Source organism: Thunnus thynnus, chromosome 9 (genome assembly GCF_963924715.1).
Source record: "Thunnus thynnus chromosome 9, fThuThy2.1, whole genome shotgun sequence".
NCBI lineage: Eukaryota > Metazoa > Chordata > Actinopteri > Scombriformes > Scombridae > Thunnus > Thunnus thynnus.
In genome coordinates this window covers 19,363,460-19,380,897 of record NC_089525.1, presented here as the reverse complement: position 1 = coordinate 19,380,897, position 17,438 = coordinate 19,363,460, and the positions used below count along the sequence as shown (strand labels likewise).

Genomic DNA, 17,438 nt, shown 5'->3' with positions numbered 1-17,438 from the left:
CCATTATGTAATAATTAACTTTATATAACACTTTTCAGAGTACTCCAAGATGCTTTACAATATTAAAAGAAAAAAAATTACAGAAAATACAATTGCACAGATGAATGAATAAAGAAAACATTTAAAAAATACAATAATTTTACAAACATTTTTGGCTATGCAGGGGGACTTTGGACTCCTGGCTACAGTTGTGCTCCAGTCAGATGGATCAGACCACACTTTCACATTTACACTTTCTTTTAATATGTAATTGAAACGTTAAGCTGCTTTAAAAGATTCAAGATCTGATCCAAACTCAAACTTTAAACCTTCACTGTTGGATAATGAGCCTACAAAGCAACCCAATAAGATGTTTCCTGCAACCAGACTTGCAAAAACAACAGCTGGTTATTATTGATTATTTACTTTCCAATAACACTTCAAATTTTTAAAAATATTTCAAAAGATATCTAAAGGTCAAGAGTATGTTCTCCTTAATATATTGGAAAAAGCAAATACAAATCTAATCTAAAAGTATTTAAGGCCCTATAGTCGTAGAATTTTATGTGATTTTAGCACATTTTTTCTTACTTGTTTCCATTTGGAGAAAAATTTGAGACCCCTGGTGAAAACTGGCACTATCTTGCTTTACTATTTAAAGCTCAGAAATTCATAGAAACAACCAAAGGAAAAGATAAACAGCTAAAACCAAGACTTAAACCAGATGGAGAACTACGACAGAACTACGACACCACGCTGCTCCTGAAAGAACGACTATCATTAAGATTTCAAGAAATTATCCTTTATTCAAAACGATTACAAACAATTAAAGGTCAGAGGAAGACAGAGTGTTAAAAAATCCACTAAAATGACTCGTTAGAGATGATGTTTCATTAAAAAAAACCTGTTTCCGCTCGGGGCCCTCAGTTCATCGAGGTATTCTTACAATGAACAGTACTGTACGTCTTTTTTTGCAGGATGTAACAAAACTTTCATCATAGTTATTTATTTTTAGTGTCATCAATATTCTTGTTGTATAGCTTATTAGGTATTGGCTAATCACAATGCCCATTTAGAGTTCGGTAGATTTAATTCAAGCAACTATCAGTATCCATTTATTTTTCATCCTATCAAGCTTTTACAAACAAATCAAAATAATGAACCTCATATTCTTTCACAATCCAAAAAATATCTACAGTCATGAGAAAGATATGACTGTAAAGAGTAATATATATATATATATATATATATATATATATATATATATATATATATATATTTATATATTTATATATATGTATATTTATTTATTTATTCCAAAACTTCATATTAAAACATTCAAACATATTTTATTTTGGCACCTTCATTAGTGGAAATATTGTTGGTAGTGCTTACATGTGCTATCTGTAGAAATTTTAAAAAGTCTGAAAAACATTGGGCCTTGATCCCAAACCAACCAGTATTGCATTGTCATTCAAACTAAAGACAGCATGAGGGATAAAGTTGTCTAGACATAGTTAAAATGAACCACATCACTCATAAATCACAGATGATTATGATCAGTACTGTATTAGTTAGGCTTTGCTGGTGATCAGTTAATCAAGCTTCTGAACAGGTGACCCGGATGTTGATCACTGTGTGTCCTCTTTTTCTTTTTTGCTGCTTCCAAACAGAGTGCCTGCTAGAGCCACGATGCCAATACCCACCATTGCAGCCAAACCTGCGGCCATGACCGTTTCTCCTGCCTTACGCACCTGCAGAGGGAGATCACAGTTAGAAAACAGGGAGTGTCATGAGTCTTCTTCACATTCAAAACCCCCTTAAAATCATCCTCATCTTTGGCAAATATGACACTAACTTCATAGAACATTTTGAGCTTATTTTTAGAAATTTGTACAATTCAGTTTTTTTCTTATAACAGGCAGACAGCAGAAATGTGAATTATATTGCAGGAGTGATTTGATAGGTTTTTATATTCTTTTTATAACTTCCCCAGCATGAAAACAAGTCACTATTATAATCAGTTTTAAGTGACATTTAACTTAAAGAGGACAAATTATACTTTTAGTGGTTTTCTATGATTTATATACTGTTATGATGTCGGATATCTACGTTAAACATGGTCACAGCTCCTAAACTTCACATTAAAATATGTGGAGGTCAAAGCCAGGGCTTCAACCTGCTCTGAACGCTTCGTTTATGACTATTTTTTTCTACCATGTGGTGACGTCGACTTGTCATGCATGCCCATAAATGTCCATGTAGCCTTTGTTGCCGAGGTTGTTGCTAAGGTTTTTCCATGTGTTGTTTGCGTTGTCTGCTCTTATATTTCGGATCGGATTCCGCTCAAACATGTTTTTGAGAAGTTTATATTTCGAGTCAAGAACGAGAAAAGGTAGTGAACTCTCACTACTTTAGTTTGTTTCACGGTTTGTTTATGTGGCCCCCTGAGCTGGCCAATCAGAACAGAGTGGGCTTAAAGACACAGGAGCTAAAACGGCCTGTTTCAGACAGAGGCTGAACTGAGGAGCTGTGTAGAGGGTCAGTATAAGATAAATAAGGAGTTGTGACAGCTCTAACCTACCGAACGTGTATTGATACTGGTGTGGTAATGAGTTATTGTTATATTCTTGTGTCTATAAAGGTATCTGGGAGAATGTGGGTGTGGAGCACCTGAGCCTAATGCCGCCATAGCATAAAAGGCCAACTCCCAGCATTGTTTGAGCTCTCTCTCTCACCTTGACTCATATCAACCAGCAGCCACAGGCTTTTGTTTTTCATTTGATTCTAGTTTTGTTTTTACTCCACAACACCTTACACTTCATTGTTCACAAATTCACACCTACATTACTGATGTTACTGACTGACACACTCCATATTTGCAATTATTTCTTCAGTCGTTTGCTTTATTATAATAAATATCTTTAATTTACTGCCATCCGTTGTGTCCATTCCCACATTTGTCATGGCCTTAGAGACGAGTTATGACAGAGTTTTAACTGTAAATCATGCAAAGATATTCCAGTAGAGCCCCAGATTAAAAAAAAAAACCTGGAGAATACGTCCCCTTTAATAGTTTTGTCGTAGCTCTGTCAAAGATGAAAACAGCCACCTTGCAAACATATAGACAGTTAGTGTTTTATACTCAAAAGACAGATTCTGCTTTTGATGGTCTGGTCCCTCATAAACTTCCTGTCCCCTCTTTTATTGTCCCAAGTTGCTACATTTCTATTTGGGAATTATTCTCCTTCATATTGTTTCTGTTAATGCTGTGATGACATTGTGACATTCGTTTAGCAGCTTTTGTTTTAAACAGAGAGAGCTGGAGATCCATAATTAGTAACTTGAGGGATCCATGTTTTTTTTTTTTCTCATGGTGGCCCCTTTGCTGTAAATCTTTACATCTCCTCACAAACTCATTAAATTAAATTCTGCTGGTTACACTGAGTCTGCCATATATGCCTTTTCTGTTTCAATTCTGTCTAGTAAAAAATCTTTTTGAATGCTGTTGGTAAAAGATCAACATGTTTCCACTTTTACCCACCTGACTTGCATTAATGTGTATAATGTGTATTACAGCATATTAATATCGACGAACAGTGTATATTCAACCACTAGCATATTCTAGTTATGGTTATATCTCTAATCTCTGTCCTATTTTTATTTATTCAATTATTTTTATATTTGAGTTAATTTAATGTGTATTGTATATGTAATTTAAGTGGCTGCTGTAACACTGTAATTTCCCTTTGGGATCAATAAAGTACTCTGTCTACACTCACACAGCACTTTATTAGGAACACCTGTGCAATCTAATGCGATCCAATACAACAGCTCTGCCATAAATTCTACTTTTATGAAGCTTATAAATTTTCAGTTTTTGTTGACGTTGTCAGAAAGGTGATAATTCTGCTTTGTGTTTATTATTGAGGTTGTAGTGTGTGCAGGTGTACTGGAGTGTATTATATTGAAAAGCGTTCCTAATATTTAGCCCCCCTCATGTATATCAATGGGTTGGACAAAATATTACGAACACTTTTATATAAGCTTCATAAAAGTAGAATTTATGGCAGAGCTGTTGTGTTGGATTGCATTAAACCCCTTTCACACATGCAGTATATCCCTGAAATGTTCAGGAACATTTCCTGCATGGGGTCATGTGTGAATGGGAGCAGAGATGGATATTCAGGGAAATCTGTAGCGCCAGTTTCCCACCTCAAGACCAAGTAACATTTCAGGGAAAATGTTGGTACGTCTGTGTTGCAAATGAAAGCAGTAACATTGCAGGGACAAGCAGGTAAATAGTTACGTCCATCTGACAAAAGACGCTGTCATGTGAAGCGAGCGAACTAATCACAAGACTTGACATGTGGGTGACGTACTGTGAGTCCCGCGGTGCTTAGTTTTGGCTTGTTTGTTTCCAACATGGCTGCTACATCACAAACTTTCTCATATTACGGCTAAACAGTACACAAAAATATGTTTCTGAAAACATTAGAGGTGAGAAACAGGCTTTGCAGTAACATAATTTTGATTCATATTTGATCAGAACTGCCAACTTTGAAAGTTTGATCTGAGTTATGTGGTTTTCGCTCTTTTCTTCTGTTGAGTTTTATGACGGTTGGCATCCATAAGTGTTGCATTACAGCCATCTTCTGGGCTGTCCCTTGCCAATCTATTCCATCATTGCGATGGCATGTGTGAAAAGGCGCAAGACGGAAATGTTCCTGAATGTAGCTGCATGTGTGAATAGTGAAAATCATAGCGGTGCCTGAAAGATTATCCCAGTTATTTCACAGGAACTATGTGTGAAAGAGGCTTTAGACTACACAGGTGTTCCTAATAAAGTTCTCTGTTAATCCGTGTCTACCTACCTGCCGGGACTCGGCCTTGCCGTAGCGCAGCTCGTTGACAAAGTGCTCACAGTTTCCTCTGATGACGCAGTACGACAGCTCACGGCCCACCAGCATACGAGCGTCCCTCACAATGATGTGAACTTCGCGGGGCTGGTATTTCTTGTCCAGACTGTTGTTGACTTCCCACTTGTCGGTTCCCACCACGTCCCACAGCCCCTCTTTCTTCACCACAGCCTTCTCAGTTAGGACAGACATCATACTGTTGGCGCCTGCATTCGGGACCTCAGCTAAGGACAAATGTGTGATGAAAGAGAGAGAAACAGACATAATTTGTACAGGACTTATGCACCAGATATTGTTTTTTTTTTATTAACGGTTTATGAGTCATGGATCAGTTTAACCAAACACATCATCTAAGTTGGTATTCTGGATGGAAAAACTACCCATCACACTGAATGTGTGCTAGCAGATAAGGGTGCTTTGTGCTCCAGACTGGGGCTGGTCAGTATTTGGGTGCAGCAGTTCAGACAGCTGTGTGTCGGGGGGGGAGGACTCACAGGGTGGTGCCAAGTGAACAACGAAGCCATCTCCAATGTACAGAGCCCAGTGTTGATAGGTACCACGGAACACTTCAATCAAGTCCCCAGGCTCCGGCTTCACATCATACTTGGATCAGAAGACACAGAAAAAAAAATGCTTCACTTTGCAACAGACAGTGTTTGGCAACAACTTGACCTGACTTTGACCTGACTGAACTCTCTGACACAATCTGGGTTAAAAAAAAGAAAGATTTAACTATTTAATGACATAGTTTGTTGGTCTCATGCTATTAAAATGAATGACTCATAAGGGCTATAATAGAACACCATATCAGCACAAGAAAAACCAGAACCACGTGTTATCATATACTCTGATCTAGAGATAATTTTATTACCAGCGTTGGGGCCATGTCAGCGTTTCTTTCGTCTGTAAACTCGTACTTGTTTCACTTTCAGCACCTGCTGGAACAAATCATTTTATAGACTTAATGCTGACACAAAACATGTGACACATTTCAACCAGGCTTATTTCTAAATATAAATAACCCTTGCTTTGGAGGTTGTTTATCTCTATGTTCATCTCTCCATTGTTTTTTGTTTGCTATCAACTTGCCAGGGACTGCAAATGCAAATGTTTTCTGTCGCCTAAATCTGGCACATTTACATGTTTGACTCAGTGTTCATGTTAATTAATTTGCATTGTCCCTTCTTAAATAAAAATAAAAATAGAAATAAACGTGACTGGCCGACAGAAAATTATTTTCACTTTTCTTCTTCTTTAAAAAAGGTATCAATGTGTTTGTCATTTATTTATAAGCTCAAAACCATTTAAAAAGGCACAGAAAGAATATACTTTTCTTATGCATGCGTTAATGCCGTACTTCAAATGTAACTAATTACCCTTCATCTCGAAACAATGGAAGGATGTGCGTCTACGTGCCTCGGCGTCAGCTAACGATAACAAACAATTTCACATAATTTAATATTTTAGACGTGGTGGGACATAATATTCCTCCAAAATGAAGGTGAACATTTGGTTCACTACGAGATAAATTCCCAATGTTAGAGTTTTAGCGAAAATCAGCCACTACAAGCAAAAAAAAAAAAAAACCCATTAGAGTAGCCGAAGCAGGCTACTTATTAGCTTCAACTGCTCCGTGTTTACATCATGTAAATGCCGCAAATGCCTTTAGTATAGCCGACGTTACATCAGCTTAAAAAACAACAACACTGTAGCATCACGAAAACATCTCAGCTGACATGACAGTTAGTGTCTGTAAATAGTTCAATGGTTCTTCTTCTTACCTTGGCTTTCACTCTCACGTCTACAATTCGTTTAAATACTAGAGACGCCAGCAGAGACGCCGAAAAGACCAAAGCTCAGCCGTCAGCTACCGGCTGATTGTTGGTTGTCTAGATGGTAACCCTAGATTAGTGTAACTCTCGCGAGATTCTTACGCCTTGTTCTCTTATTGTTTGTTATTGTACAGACAAAATAATTATGCTTTATGGTGTGACGACAACGCGGTGGTTAAGGTTTGGTTAGGTTTAAGCACAATAACCCGCTTGGTAAGGGGTTAGGGAAAGATAATGGTTGGGGTTTAATTGATCACTCTCGCGAGATCTTTCTAGGGTTACCATGTAAGGATGCCGACAGCAAATCTCAGCTGCCAACTACCAGCTCAGCACGAGACCTTCAGAATAAAAGCAATTCATTTTCTTTCCTCTGAGTAAAGTTTTTATAGTTGACTAAAATTCAACTAAAACAGGTGAGGAAAAACATTTTAGTTAACTGGATTAAAATTAAAAACTAGACTTTAGAAGAAAAAAATAACTTAAACAATGTTCTAAAACTAACTAAACTAAAATAAAAACCGAAAATGTCATTAGTTTTAGTTTCTGTTCATTTGGTAACATTAGTCAACACAACAAGCATGAGGAGACATGGGTCTGAATGTTTATTGAAACTGGAGGTCTACATGACTGTGGATCACCTGCCTTCACAAAGTGTTGTGTTTGTATTGTAATGAACTTCTAAAATCTCGCCCCTGACAAAAAAACAAAAAACAAAAACACATTATAATGATAAAAATAACACTGAAACTAATAAAAACTGACTAAACTCAAACATTTTTAAATAATAAAAACTAAACTGAATTGAGCAAAACCGACTCTGGAGACTAACTGAAACAAAACTGAATTGAAAATTCAGACTTTATGAATAAACAGATGGATAAATCATAAAGCAACTATATTGTGATGATGAATTAAACAAGTTATTATGACTTTCTTCCTGTTATGAACCATCCAGGCCTCTGGGACTGGTCTGCTTTCTGTTCCTACAGTCAAAACTAAAACATGGCAGCGCTGAGTTTTTATACTTCACACATCTGGAACAAACTGCAGGTCTGCTGCAAGTCTCAGTTCTTTTAAATTAAGGTTGAAGACTTTTCTGTTCACCTTTGATTAAATCAGATTTTAGGCTTTTGATTAATATCTTACAGTGCACTGTAACTTTTACTCTCGTGTTTTATCTGTCTTATTCTATTTTAGCTTATTTTTATTTTCTATTTAACTCTTTTTGATTGTATTATTCTATTATTCTATTATTATATATATATCTCCTTTTATATTGTTTCGTGTTGTTTTTACACTCTGTCTTGATGTCTTTTATGTTTTATGTAATGCAATTCGAATTCCCTTGTTGTTGAAATGTGCTGTACAAATAAATATAGTCACTTGTCTTAAGTCCAAGGATGTGAGAAAAAGAAGGATTTTAAAACAAAAATGAGTTTAAAATGTTGTCAGTCTCATTTTGATAGAAGGTTTTAAAGGAGGATAAGCTCTCCAGTTTGAACATTTACTACTCAATAAACCACAGCAATGTTGGAGAGATATGAATAAACTGGGGCCACAAAAGAGGAAGTTGATTCCAATGGAGATTTTAATGGAAAATGGCAAATCTCCTTTCGAGACTGACCAGAAACTGAAGAAATGGGAAACAGATTATAGTCATTTGTATGCATGTAATAGTTCCTCATTATATAATGGTCAATTTTGTCAAGTAAAATGTGACTTTGAAAACAGGATGAGTAATACTGCCCTTTGCCAAAATCATATGCTGAATAATGAGATAGAGGATGTGCAGAATATGGTAGATAAAGCTAAAGCAAATAAAGCTGTAGGTGTAGAGGAACTCCCGAACGAGGTCCTTAAAACTCCAGATTTGGTGAATAGTTTACATTGTCCGGTCAGGTATCCTCAATAATAGACTTCATAATTACTTAGAGACACATGGAGTTTTGGTGGATGAGCAGAATGGCTTTAAGAGAAGCAGATTGATCATATTTATGTTATGTTATCTGTGGTGAGACTGAAGGTTACAACAAAAATATGTTTGCTTGTTTTGTTGATTTCAAGAGAGCCTTTTAAATATTCTGAGTTTATGGTGTAGTAAATGGATAAATGGATACTGACTATTAATTGGTTAATTAATATTAACCAATGTGAACATTAGAGCAGCCATATATTTAAGTTTGGATTAAAGCCTCTAAAGTACACTAGTTCTTATTCATGTCTTGGTTTGGTTTTTAATGAAAATATGTGCTTCACAGAGGGAAAGTACTGGCAGAATCAGCAGGAAGACTGCTGACTGAGTCTGTAATCAATAAAATTAAATTGTGTCCTGACTTAGTTTTTCAGCCTTCATTAAACCTTATGATTCAATGGTGGGCTCAGTTTCACTTTATGCTGCAGTAGTTTGGGGGTTTAAGGATGCTTCTGACAGTAAAACCATCCAGAATCGAGCCATGAGGTGTTTTTTTGCGGTGCATAAATTTACTTCTAAGCGAGCTGTTGAAGGAAACATTAGATGGGAGTCATGTCTTGTAAAGCAGAGAACTGAAATGCTTTATGAGGTTGTTGGGATCAACCACACAGTTATGCTTGGTTGAGAGAGGTTGCTGCAATATTTTCTCTTTCTGATTTGAATTTTATTTTCAGGAATAATTTGCAGTGTAATATAAACACAGTCAAACAAAACTATTAAAGATCTATAAGGAGCAATGGAAGGAGGACATTTGCAAGAAGTCAAAGCTTAGAAATTACATTCATGATTACTGCACAGAACCATATATAAAATTAAATTTACTGAGAAGGCAAAGGTCCCTGTGTGCATCAGAACTGGCACTTTACTGCAGGCAGATATAAGGGGGTTCTGAAGAGTGACATTTATGTATTTTTGTGATCTTGGTGTTGTCGAGGATGAATTTAATTTTGTATTTCATTGCACTTTGTACAGTACCTTGAGGAATTATTTGTTTGAAATAATCCAACTGAAAAATCCTGATTTGTTTTGGTTGTTTGAAGCTGATATGTTGAGTTTGGCTTTTAAATACAGAGATTTTTGTTTTGGCGAGATTTATAGGAGATGAACTGAGAACACTGTATCTATCATCACAGGACGTTTCTGCCATCTAAACTGAATGCTGAAATTGAAATGATGATGAAATTTTCTCTTTCTGAATTTCTTGAACTGTACATCATGATTCATCATGTGGTTTAGTGTCTTGTAAGCCCACATGGACTGGGCACCAGAAAGGTGCAGGACACTTTAATAAACAATCAATCAAATCCATCAAAATATCAAAATTTACATTTCTATATCTAACACAGTCTAAAAAAATAATTTAAACATATAGCATATTATTATCAATGGTACTATTATGTTAAAAACTACAAGCAATTCAGCCATTAGTGTGACATTTCTGGAAAGTTTGATTGTTAATTTGCAGGATGGAAATTGTAATATTAATCTAATCAATTCTGTTTCTACTTATATTTAGATATACAGTGTATTTATTTTGCTGTTTGTTTTTGCAAATAGATTATTATGTTAAAAAAAAAAAAAAAAAACAGCATCAGATTGTATCATTGACTCAAGATTTGTTGTAATTTCAAATCAACCTCCCAGTTTTAGATGTTTTCTGTCGTGTAATCCTAAAATATTACACAGGTGTTGCAGAGCAGCAGCACAAAACAAAACACAGCACACTTTTTGATTTTAATGTCTTTCAAGGAAGATGACTTTGTTTATATATTGTATTATACTGTAGCTTCACCATCCTCACTGTTCTGGGAACTTGATTTTAAGAGTGTAACCAATAATAACCTGCTGACTTTGTTTTTTAGTCTTATTAAACAAGGACGATACACAAAAAAACAATAATCTCAATTATACTATTAGCTAATTTCCATCTGTGGTCCCTGGGCAGGTACACACAGAACAAACACCAGATGACACTAAAAACATTCATTTACATGCAACAACATTACATGGTTTCTATCACACTAATAATTATACAGACAAATCTAAAAACACACATCAGTGTATAAATACCAGCACGTTGATCCAGTACAGCTTCAAATGTGGTCACAAGGCTTATGTAGAGCAGTGGAGCCATAGAGAGAGCCGGGGAAAAATGATCCAAACAGGAAACACACTGTGTCTCATAGGTCATATTTTTATCATGTAGGGCAGCTGGTAGATAGTCAGCTGTACTGGGATGTATGTGTGTGTGTGATAAAGCGTTTAAGGGGCCTGGTCTCATGTGACTCCTACTGAAGGCAGACATGTGAGTAAATGATCACAATAACAAAAAGTATAATTGTATTTTGCTGTTCCATTTAAAAATATTTACATCAATATTAAGACAGAATAAAGAAACACAATTATTTATTGTAAATGATCTGTTTTATAATTTTAAAAACAAATTTATATACTCAGTTCATGACCAACTTTTAAAGATGAATAAAGTCTTATTATATATTATCTTATTGTCACTTATTAATTAGGATAATTATAATCGAGCACTGTAAAGGTGTATAAAATATAAATACATTTATTTTTAAAAAGTTGGACAATTCTCTTACCACATTTTTTTGTTTTTGTTCATACTGAAAAAAATCCATAAAAATATCCATCATGAATAAAATACTATAAACATTTATAATCATAACTGAAGAAAAAGAACATTAACACCAACTGCTGTTTAGGTAAATGAGACTAAATCTTACAATAATAGCTAGATTAGATTAACTAACAAACAAACAAACAAATCCTGTAATCCTGTATCCAAACTGTAAACCTTTAATTTTTTTCTAGGACGGCGACGTCATGACCCGCCCCATTCTGCCTATGATTGGTTAGTACTCGTTGCCTTCGTTGGTTAGGTTTAGGTATGAGGAGTGTAATTGGTTAGAGTAAGGGTAAGAATATCAGGATCAGCCAATCAGAGGCAGAGTAGGGCGGGTTTTGACTTCGCCGTCCTAGGGAAAAAAATCTCAAACAATAAGTACCCCTTACAGACTGTATGTAACGATGACACCACTAGATGTCGCCACTGACGTCAACTGTCTGAGTCAATTTCCCTTTTTTCGTAACGACGAAGAAGACCAAACTTCCGGCTTCGGGGCGCCCTTTCGCTGTATTTTGTCCTGAAATTTAACATAGAATAATAACATAAAGCTGTTATAAAGCTCACGTCGAAGATCCCAAAACCGAGAGGAGGATTTGATGTGACGCTTAAATGTTAAAGGACCAAGCGATGTCTGTGGTGTTTGACGGGAGTCCGCTGAAAGCGATGCAGAGCTCACACACTCACACACCGCAGACTGCCCTGAGGTGAGAGCAGAGAGACGGAACAAGTACATTTAGACTATAGAGTCAGTCTAGCATATGTCTTATACTTTGTATTTTAGTGAAGTGTACACAGCAGAATATGTCTTAATCACATATAGACGTTTATATGTTACTTTACTGCTCAACACAGCCAGATACTGTTGAAACTTATTGTTTTAACAATAGACGTCAGGGCTTTACTGAGCACTTTTTCAGTTAATCGACTATTCATGTAATCTGGAAAGAGTTAAATATCAAAATGTTGTTTTACAGTATTTATTTACTCTGACTAACACCCAAAGTAGCTGCAAGTAATTCAGTATTTTTTACCCAACAACTGTTTGGTGTTGTTTTTTATTAGTGCTGATATAAGTAGGTGATTAATCAATTTATAGCTGACACCATTAAACAATCAATTGATTCGTCGGTGGACAGAAAGTCAGCTATTTTGATAATTGATTCATTTGAGATAATTTTTCAAGCCCAAAATATCAAATATACTTTGATTTCAGCTTTCCAATTGTGAGTATTTTGTGCATTTCTTTTCCCTATGTGGTAGTAAATTGGCTTAGGGCTGCAACTTTTCATTATTGATTGATCTCCTAATTATTTTCTCAATCAATAGGTCAATGGATTGGGGCTACAGAATGTCAGAAAATACTGAAAAGTCACAATTTTTCACAATTTTCTAAACCCCATGTGGGTATTTTTGCTTTAAAAATGACAAACAACTATTCAGTTATTTAAATAGTTGCTGATTAATCATCTGTCAGTCTAATCAATTGATCAACTAATTGTTTAAGCTGCAACAGAAATTGGTTAATGTGACGTAGAGCTAAAACATTTAGGTTATTTATCGATTAGTCTTTCAACACAGCATGAATCTGCAACTATTTTGATAATCAAAAAGTTGCAAAGAAACTTTTCAAGCACAAATGCCAACCTTTCTCTGGTTCTATCTTTTTATATTTACTGTGTTTCTTTGTCTTATATGATAGTAAACTGAATATCTTTGGTTTTTGACTGTTGGATGAACCAAACAAGCAACTTGAAGACATGGATAAGATATTGGAAAATAGCGGAAATCATTTTAGCCTCATAAATGATGTAAACAATTAATTGATTATCAGAGTTGTTGAGGAATAATTTCCTGTCAATTGACTAATTTTCTATTTTCCCAAACCTTTCCTCCTGTCCACCCTCCTCCAGTGGCCAGGAGCTGTCTCAGGAGATCAAGTCCTTCATCAGTGGAGTCGACACCGTTCAGGGCCGGAAGCTCAGCGTGCGGGAACACGCTCGCTGTGCTGTGCGTCTGCTGCGCTCGGTCCCAGCCTGTAGGGGAGCAGTACTGGAGCATCTGAGGGGCGTCTATGATGAGCACGTATCTGCCTTCCTGCACAACCTGGAGACGGAGGGCGATGCCAACTCTGGGGTCAGCTCCAACCTGGAGGATATCATACAGGTGAGTTGACACAAGGCCACACAAATAACTTATTATTGCATAACTGATATCTTGAATATCATGAAGTGATAAAAATATTATAGGGTTAATGAAGATCAGAACATTACAGGTTGTTTTCTTAAATCTTCATTGATTAGTATTTTGCGGCTTTAACTCAAAACTTTCAGTTTCCATTTGAGTTTCTTTTCTAAACCAGTTTACAGGCCCACAACAGAAACAGATCCTGATCCAGCGCAATTCAAATGTATCATTGCATTCATAAAAATCTGGTGGTCAGGAAACTCCCCTGAAAATCATCTTAATTATTTCTGTTTGTCTTTAGGAGGTTCATGGCGTGCTGTCAGAGTTCATCCGCCTCAACCCGCGGGCCTGGGCCCCCCTGGTGTCTGCCTGGGCTGTGGACTTACTGGGCCAGCTGAGCAGCAAGCATGCGGGCCGCAGGGTGGCCCCCCACTCCTCCAGCCTCAACGAGCTGCTCCAGCTCTGGATGTCCTGCACTGCCACCCGCTCCCTCATGGAGGCCTACTCTCAGTGTTTGGCTGCCATGCTGGCCTGGTGCCCTGATGCCTGTGTGGACGCGCTGTTAGATACCTCAGTTCAGCATTCCCCGCATTTTGACTGGGTGGTGGCTCACATTGGCTCCGCCTTCCCAGGGACTATCATCAGCCGAGTCCTGGCCTGTGGACTCAAGGACTTCTGCTCCCACGGTGCCAAGGACCAAGGAATAGTGGTGATGGGAGTTGAAAAAGGCAGCAGAGTACCAAAGATCGGCTCAGTGGTGGGAATCCTTGGACACCTTGCAGCACACCACTCTGACAGCATCCGGAAGGAGCTGCTCAGGATGTTCCAGGAGAGCCTGAGCCCCTCCAGCCCTCTATCTCCCACTTCATCCTCAACCTCCTGGGAGAGTTCCCCTCAACTCCGTCGAGCTGCTGTACCGTTTCTGCTCCAGCTGGCTGCAATGTCCCCCAACCTCTTTGGTGCTGTTTCTGCAGAGCTGGTAGAGCTGCTGCGCCCCCCTGTCCTGCTCCAGCTGCAGGCTTTGCTGCAGGGACTTCCCAGAGAAGAACTTGATAACATGCTGGGACTGGCAGTCCACCTTATTAGCCAGAACCCATCGGGAGGGGCCCGGGTTCTCCGCTTTCTGGCAGACACGGCTACCCCAGCCTCAGTCATCATCTCCGGCCCTACACCCTCCCCTCATGAAGGTGTCAGAGAGGGTTGCGACCGCCTCCTTCAGATGCTGCTTCTCCATCTTCATAAACTGGTTTACAACCGCTCTGATGGAGTGGAAGGCAGTCCCCATCACTCTGCTTCCTCTCAGCCCCAGACAGTCATCCCCTTCCTGGAGGAGCTGCAGACACACGTAGGTGAGCTGTGTGCTGAGACACTGAGGCTGGAGAGAAAGCGTCACCTCTGGCTGCATCAGTTGCTCTGCCTGCTGTCAGTGTATGGGGGCCCCAGTGTGGCGACCGAGGCCCTCTGTCAGCTACTCACCCAGGCACGCAACCCAGAGGAGTTGGCTCTGGCCTGGCAGCTCCACACCACGCTCTCCTCCTGCATGGCGGGACTCATTCCTGCCGCTGTAGCCCGCTGTGTGGCGCAGATCCATACGCACACGCTGGGACCCCGGCAGCTGAGGCAGCTGCTGCTCAACCTGGCTGCAGCCATCCAGAGTCAGGATGAGGAGAGAAGAGGAGCACCGGGCGCTCAGTCCACCATGGCTGTTCAGGTGGGCTCAGCAGTCTCAGGACACCTCCATGATTTTGGCCCACTCCTTCTCCACGGTGACCCGGCTGTATCTCATGCAGCAGTGCGTCTCTTGTCAGTCAGCCCACTCCCTCGCACCTCCTCCTCGGCACACCTGCTCCTGCTCTCCCGTGCTGCTGTCACTCATTTCTTTCTGGCCCTGCGGAGGAGAGGAGAAGGGGGGAAGGTGGGGAGAGATGGAGGACAGGCAGCTGAAGCGGTGAACTGTTCGGTCCTGCTCCTCTCCCGATTTGCTGCATACTCTCCTCTCACTCTCAAGGCGGTGCTTCAGCAGCTGGTTGAGGGATCGCTGCATAAAGGCAACGCTGACCTGTTCGGAGGGCAGACCGCAGACATGTCTGGTGCTCCTGTGGCCGCTCCATCTGTGTCCCCTGACCTCGGAGCCTCCCTGCTGGATATCAACTGTCGGTTTGGTACAACCGTCAACTTTTCTGGCAGTGTGTGGTCTGTGTTTCATGCCGGGGTGATTGGCAAGGGGCTGAAGATCCGGACCGACACACCTCTACCTGACCCATCTGGGGTCATCCAAGTGAGTTGGAGAATTGTAGATTTGTAATTCAGGCAGTATGTCTATCAGATTAAATAACAGCACTGTAGTTGAAGCTGCAGTTTCCAATATATACTATAGGTCATGAAATGTCAACTGTCTTTTCAATGAATTTGCGCTTAATTTTTTACCATTTTAGCTATTTACCTACGCACTAGCCAAAATGTCTGCTATTGCTCATGTTGCTGCATCATTTTCTTCTCTCTGTAGAATACCCAGACTCTGCTGGCTGTCATAGTCCAGTGTTGCAGCTCCTCTGGTCTCAACGGCTCCATCAACGGCTCACGACCACCATCAGACCCTGATGAGCCGCTGCCCATCAACGCCGAGGCAGCCAAAGTCATTGCAGTCACACTGGTGGAAAATGTATGTCCAGATGTGGCTAACGGGGAGCTGTCCTGGCCCCCGGAAGAGCATGCCCGCACCACCGTGGAGCGAGACATCCACATTCGGCGGAGCTTTGAGGCCCACCCGGTGCTCTTCGCTCTGCTTCAGGTGGTGGCAGCTGGACGCCCGGCTCTCTGCTACTGCTCAGCTGTGCTCAGAGGCCTCCTGGCCACTCTGCTGGCCCACTGGGAGGCGTCCCGTGAGGCTTTGTCCACAGACTCCCCGTGGCACCTTCAGGCCTCCTGCCTCCTGGTGTCCTGCATGGGAGAGGGCCAGCTCCTGCCTCCTGTGCTGGCCAATGTCCACGAAGCCTTCCCCCTCCTCGCACCCTTCGAGGTGAGGCTACTGCTCCTGGCTGTGTGGGAGTACGTGAGGGGCAACGGGCCCATGCCCCAGAAGTTTGTCTTCAGCTCAGAGAAGGGCTTTTTCTGCAGGGATTTCTCTCGGGACGGTGACGTGGCAAGATACGTGGCGCCAATTCACAGTGTTCTGCATAAAAACATTGACAGACTGGGACACCTCTGCTGGCGGTTCCAGCTCTGAAATGTAGAGGGAAGCGAACTGTGAAGAGCAGGTGACAAGAATAGAGAAAGTAAAATAGGTGGAATACTGTGTTACATGGCTCTTAAGAGTGGACTGCAAAGTTGCTATCACTGTACTTCAGTTTCATACAGCTGTGTGTGTGTGTGTATAACTTTTGTACCATATTTTTAGACTTCATACTTTTCTAACTAGTTGCTTCTGTGAGAAAGACCAATGGACTTAAGAATGACACACATGTACAGAACAAAATACAGCCTTAATATCTCATTCTGATTAGTAAACACAACTCTGTCATTTATAGATTATTAGTATAATTTTCCAGATTGTTCTTATATAGTTCATGTTCTGAAATTGTGGCTACAAACATGCCTTGCATCTCTTGTTATATGCACAAACTGTTGTTTCAACCACTTTACAAAATAAATCTTCATTTGGTCCTAGACTTTGTCTTGAATTGAGACATCCAGGAGATATTATCCATCATCACAAGTCTCTTGGTGATTTGTGTGATGGGTGTATGTCATAATGTTTTATTATGATGTTCTTTACACACTGTACATCCTCTATGTTTGTTTGTGAACCCTTGATACAAAACATCAAATCACAGAATGCATGATGAAGAGTGATTGTTCCTTCTCACGGTTTCATGAATGTTTTTTTGGAGAACTGAGGATGT

At 39.6% G+C, this 17,438-nt stretch overlaps 2 protein-coding genes across 6 annotated transcripts; one reads left to right on the top strand and one right to left on the bottom strand.

The window, feature by feature from the left end:
- Positions 1-759: 759 nt before the first annotated feature.
- Positions 760-10,794, bottom strand: LOC137189542 (phospholipase A and acyltransferase 3-like). Of its 5 annotated transcripts, none has more exons than XM_067599473.1 (5): positions 10,773-10,794; positions 5,770-5,833; positions 5,393-5,501; positions 4,854-5,122; positions 760-1,733 (listed from the first exon to the last, which is right to left on the bottom strand). In XM_067599473.1, the coding sequence occupies exons 2-5, from the start codon at positions 5,782-5,784 to the stop codon at positions 1,611-1,613; spliced, it is 516 nt and encodes a 171-aa protein (XP_067455574.1). In that variant the 5' UTR covers positions 5,785-5,833; positions 10,773-10,794; the 3' UTR covers positions 760-1,610. The 5 variants fall into 5 exon arrangements, with proteins under 5 accessions (XP_067455574.1, XP_067455572.1, XP_067455573.1 ...); XM_067599471.1 differs by having other exon boundaries at positions 5,770-5,836; positions 10,773-10,793; XM_067599472.1 differs by having other exon boundaries at positions 10,757-10,777.
- Positions 10,795-11,790: 996 nt separating this feature from the next.
- Positions 11,791-17,204, top strand: ints5 (integrator complex subunit 5). The gene is made up of 4 exons (XM_067599464.1): positions 11,791-12,056; positions 13,263-13,515; positions 13,838-15,814; positions 16,043-17,204. The coding sequence occupies exons 1-4, from the start codon at positions 11,962-11,964 to the stop codon at positions 16,760-16,762; spliced, it is 3,045 nt and encodes a 1,014-aa protein (XP_067455565.1). The 5' UTR covers positions 11,791-11,961; the 3' UTR covers positions 16,763-17,204.
- The last annotated feature ends 234 nt before the right edge of the window (positions 17,205-17,438 follow it).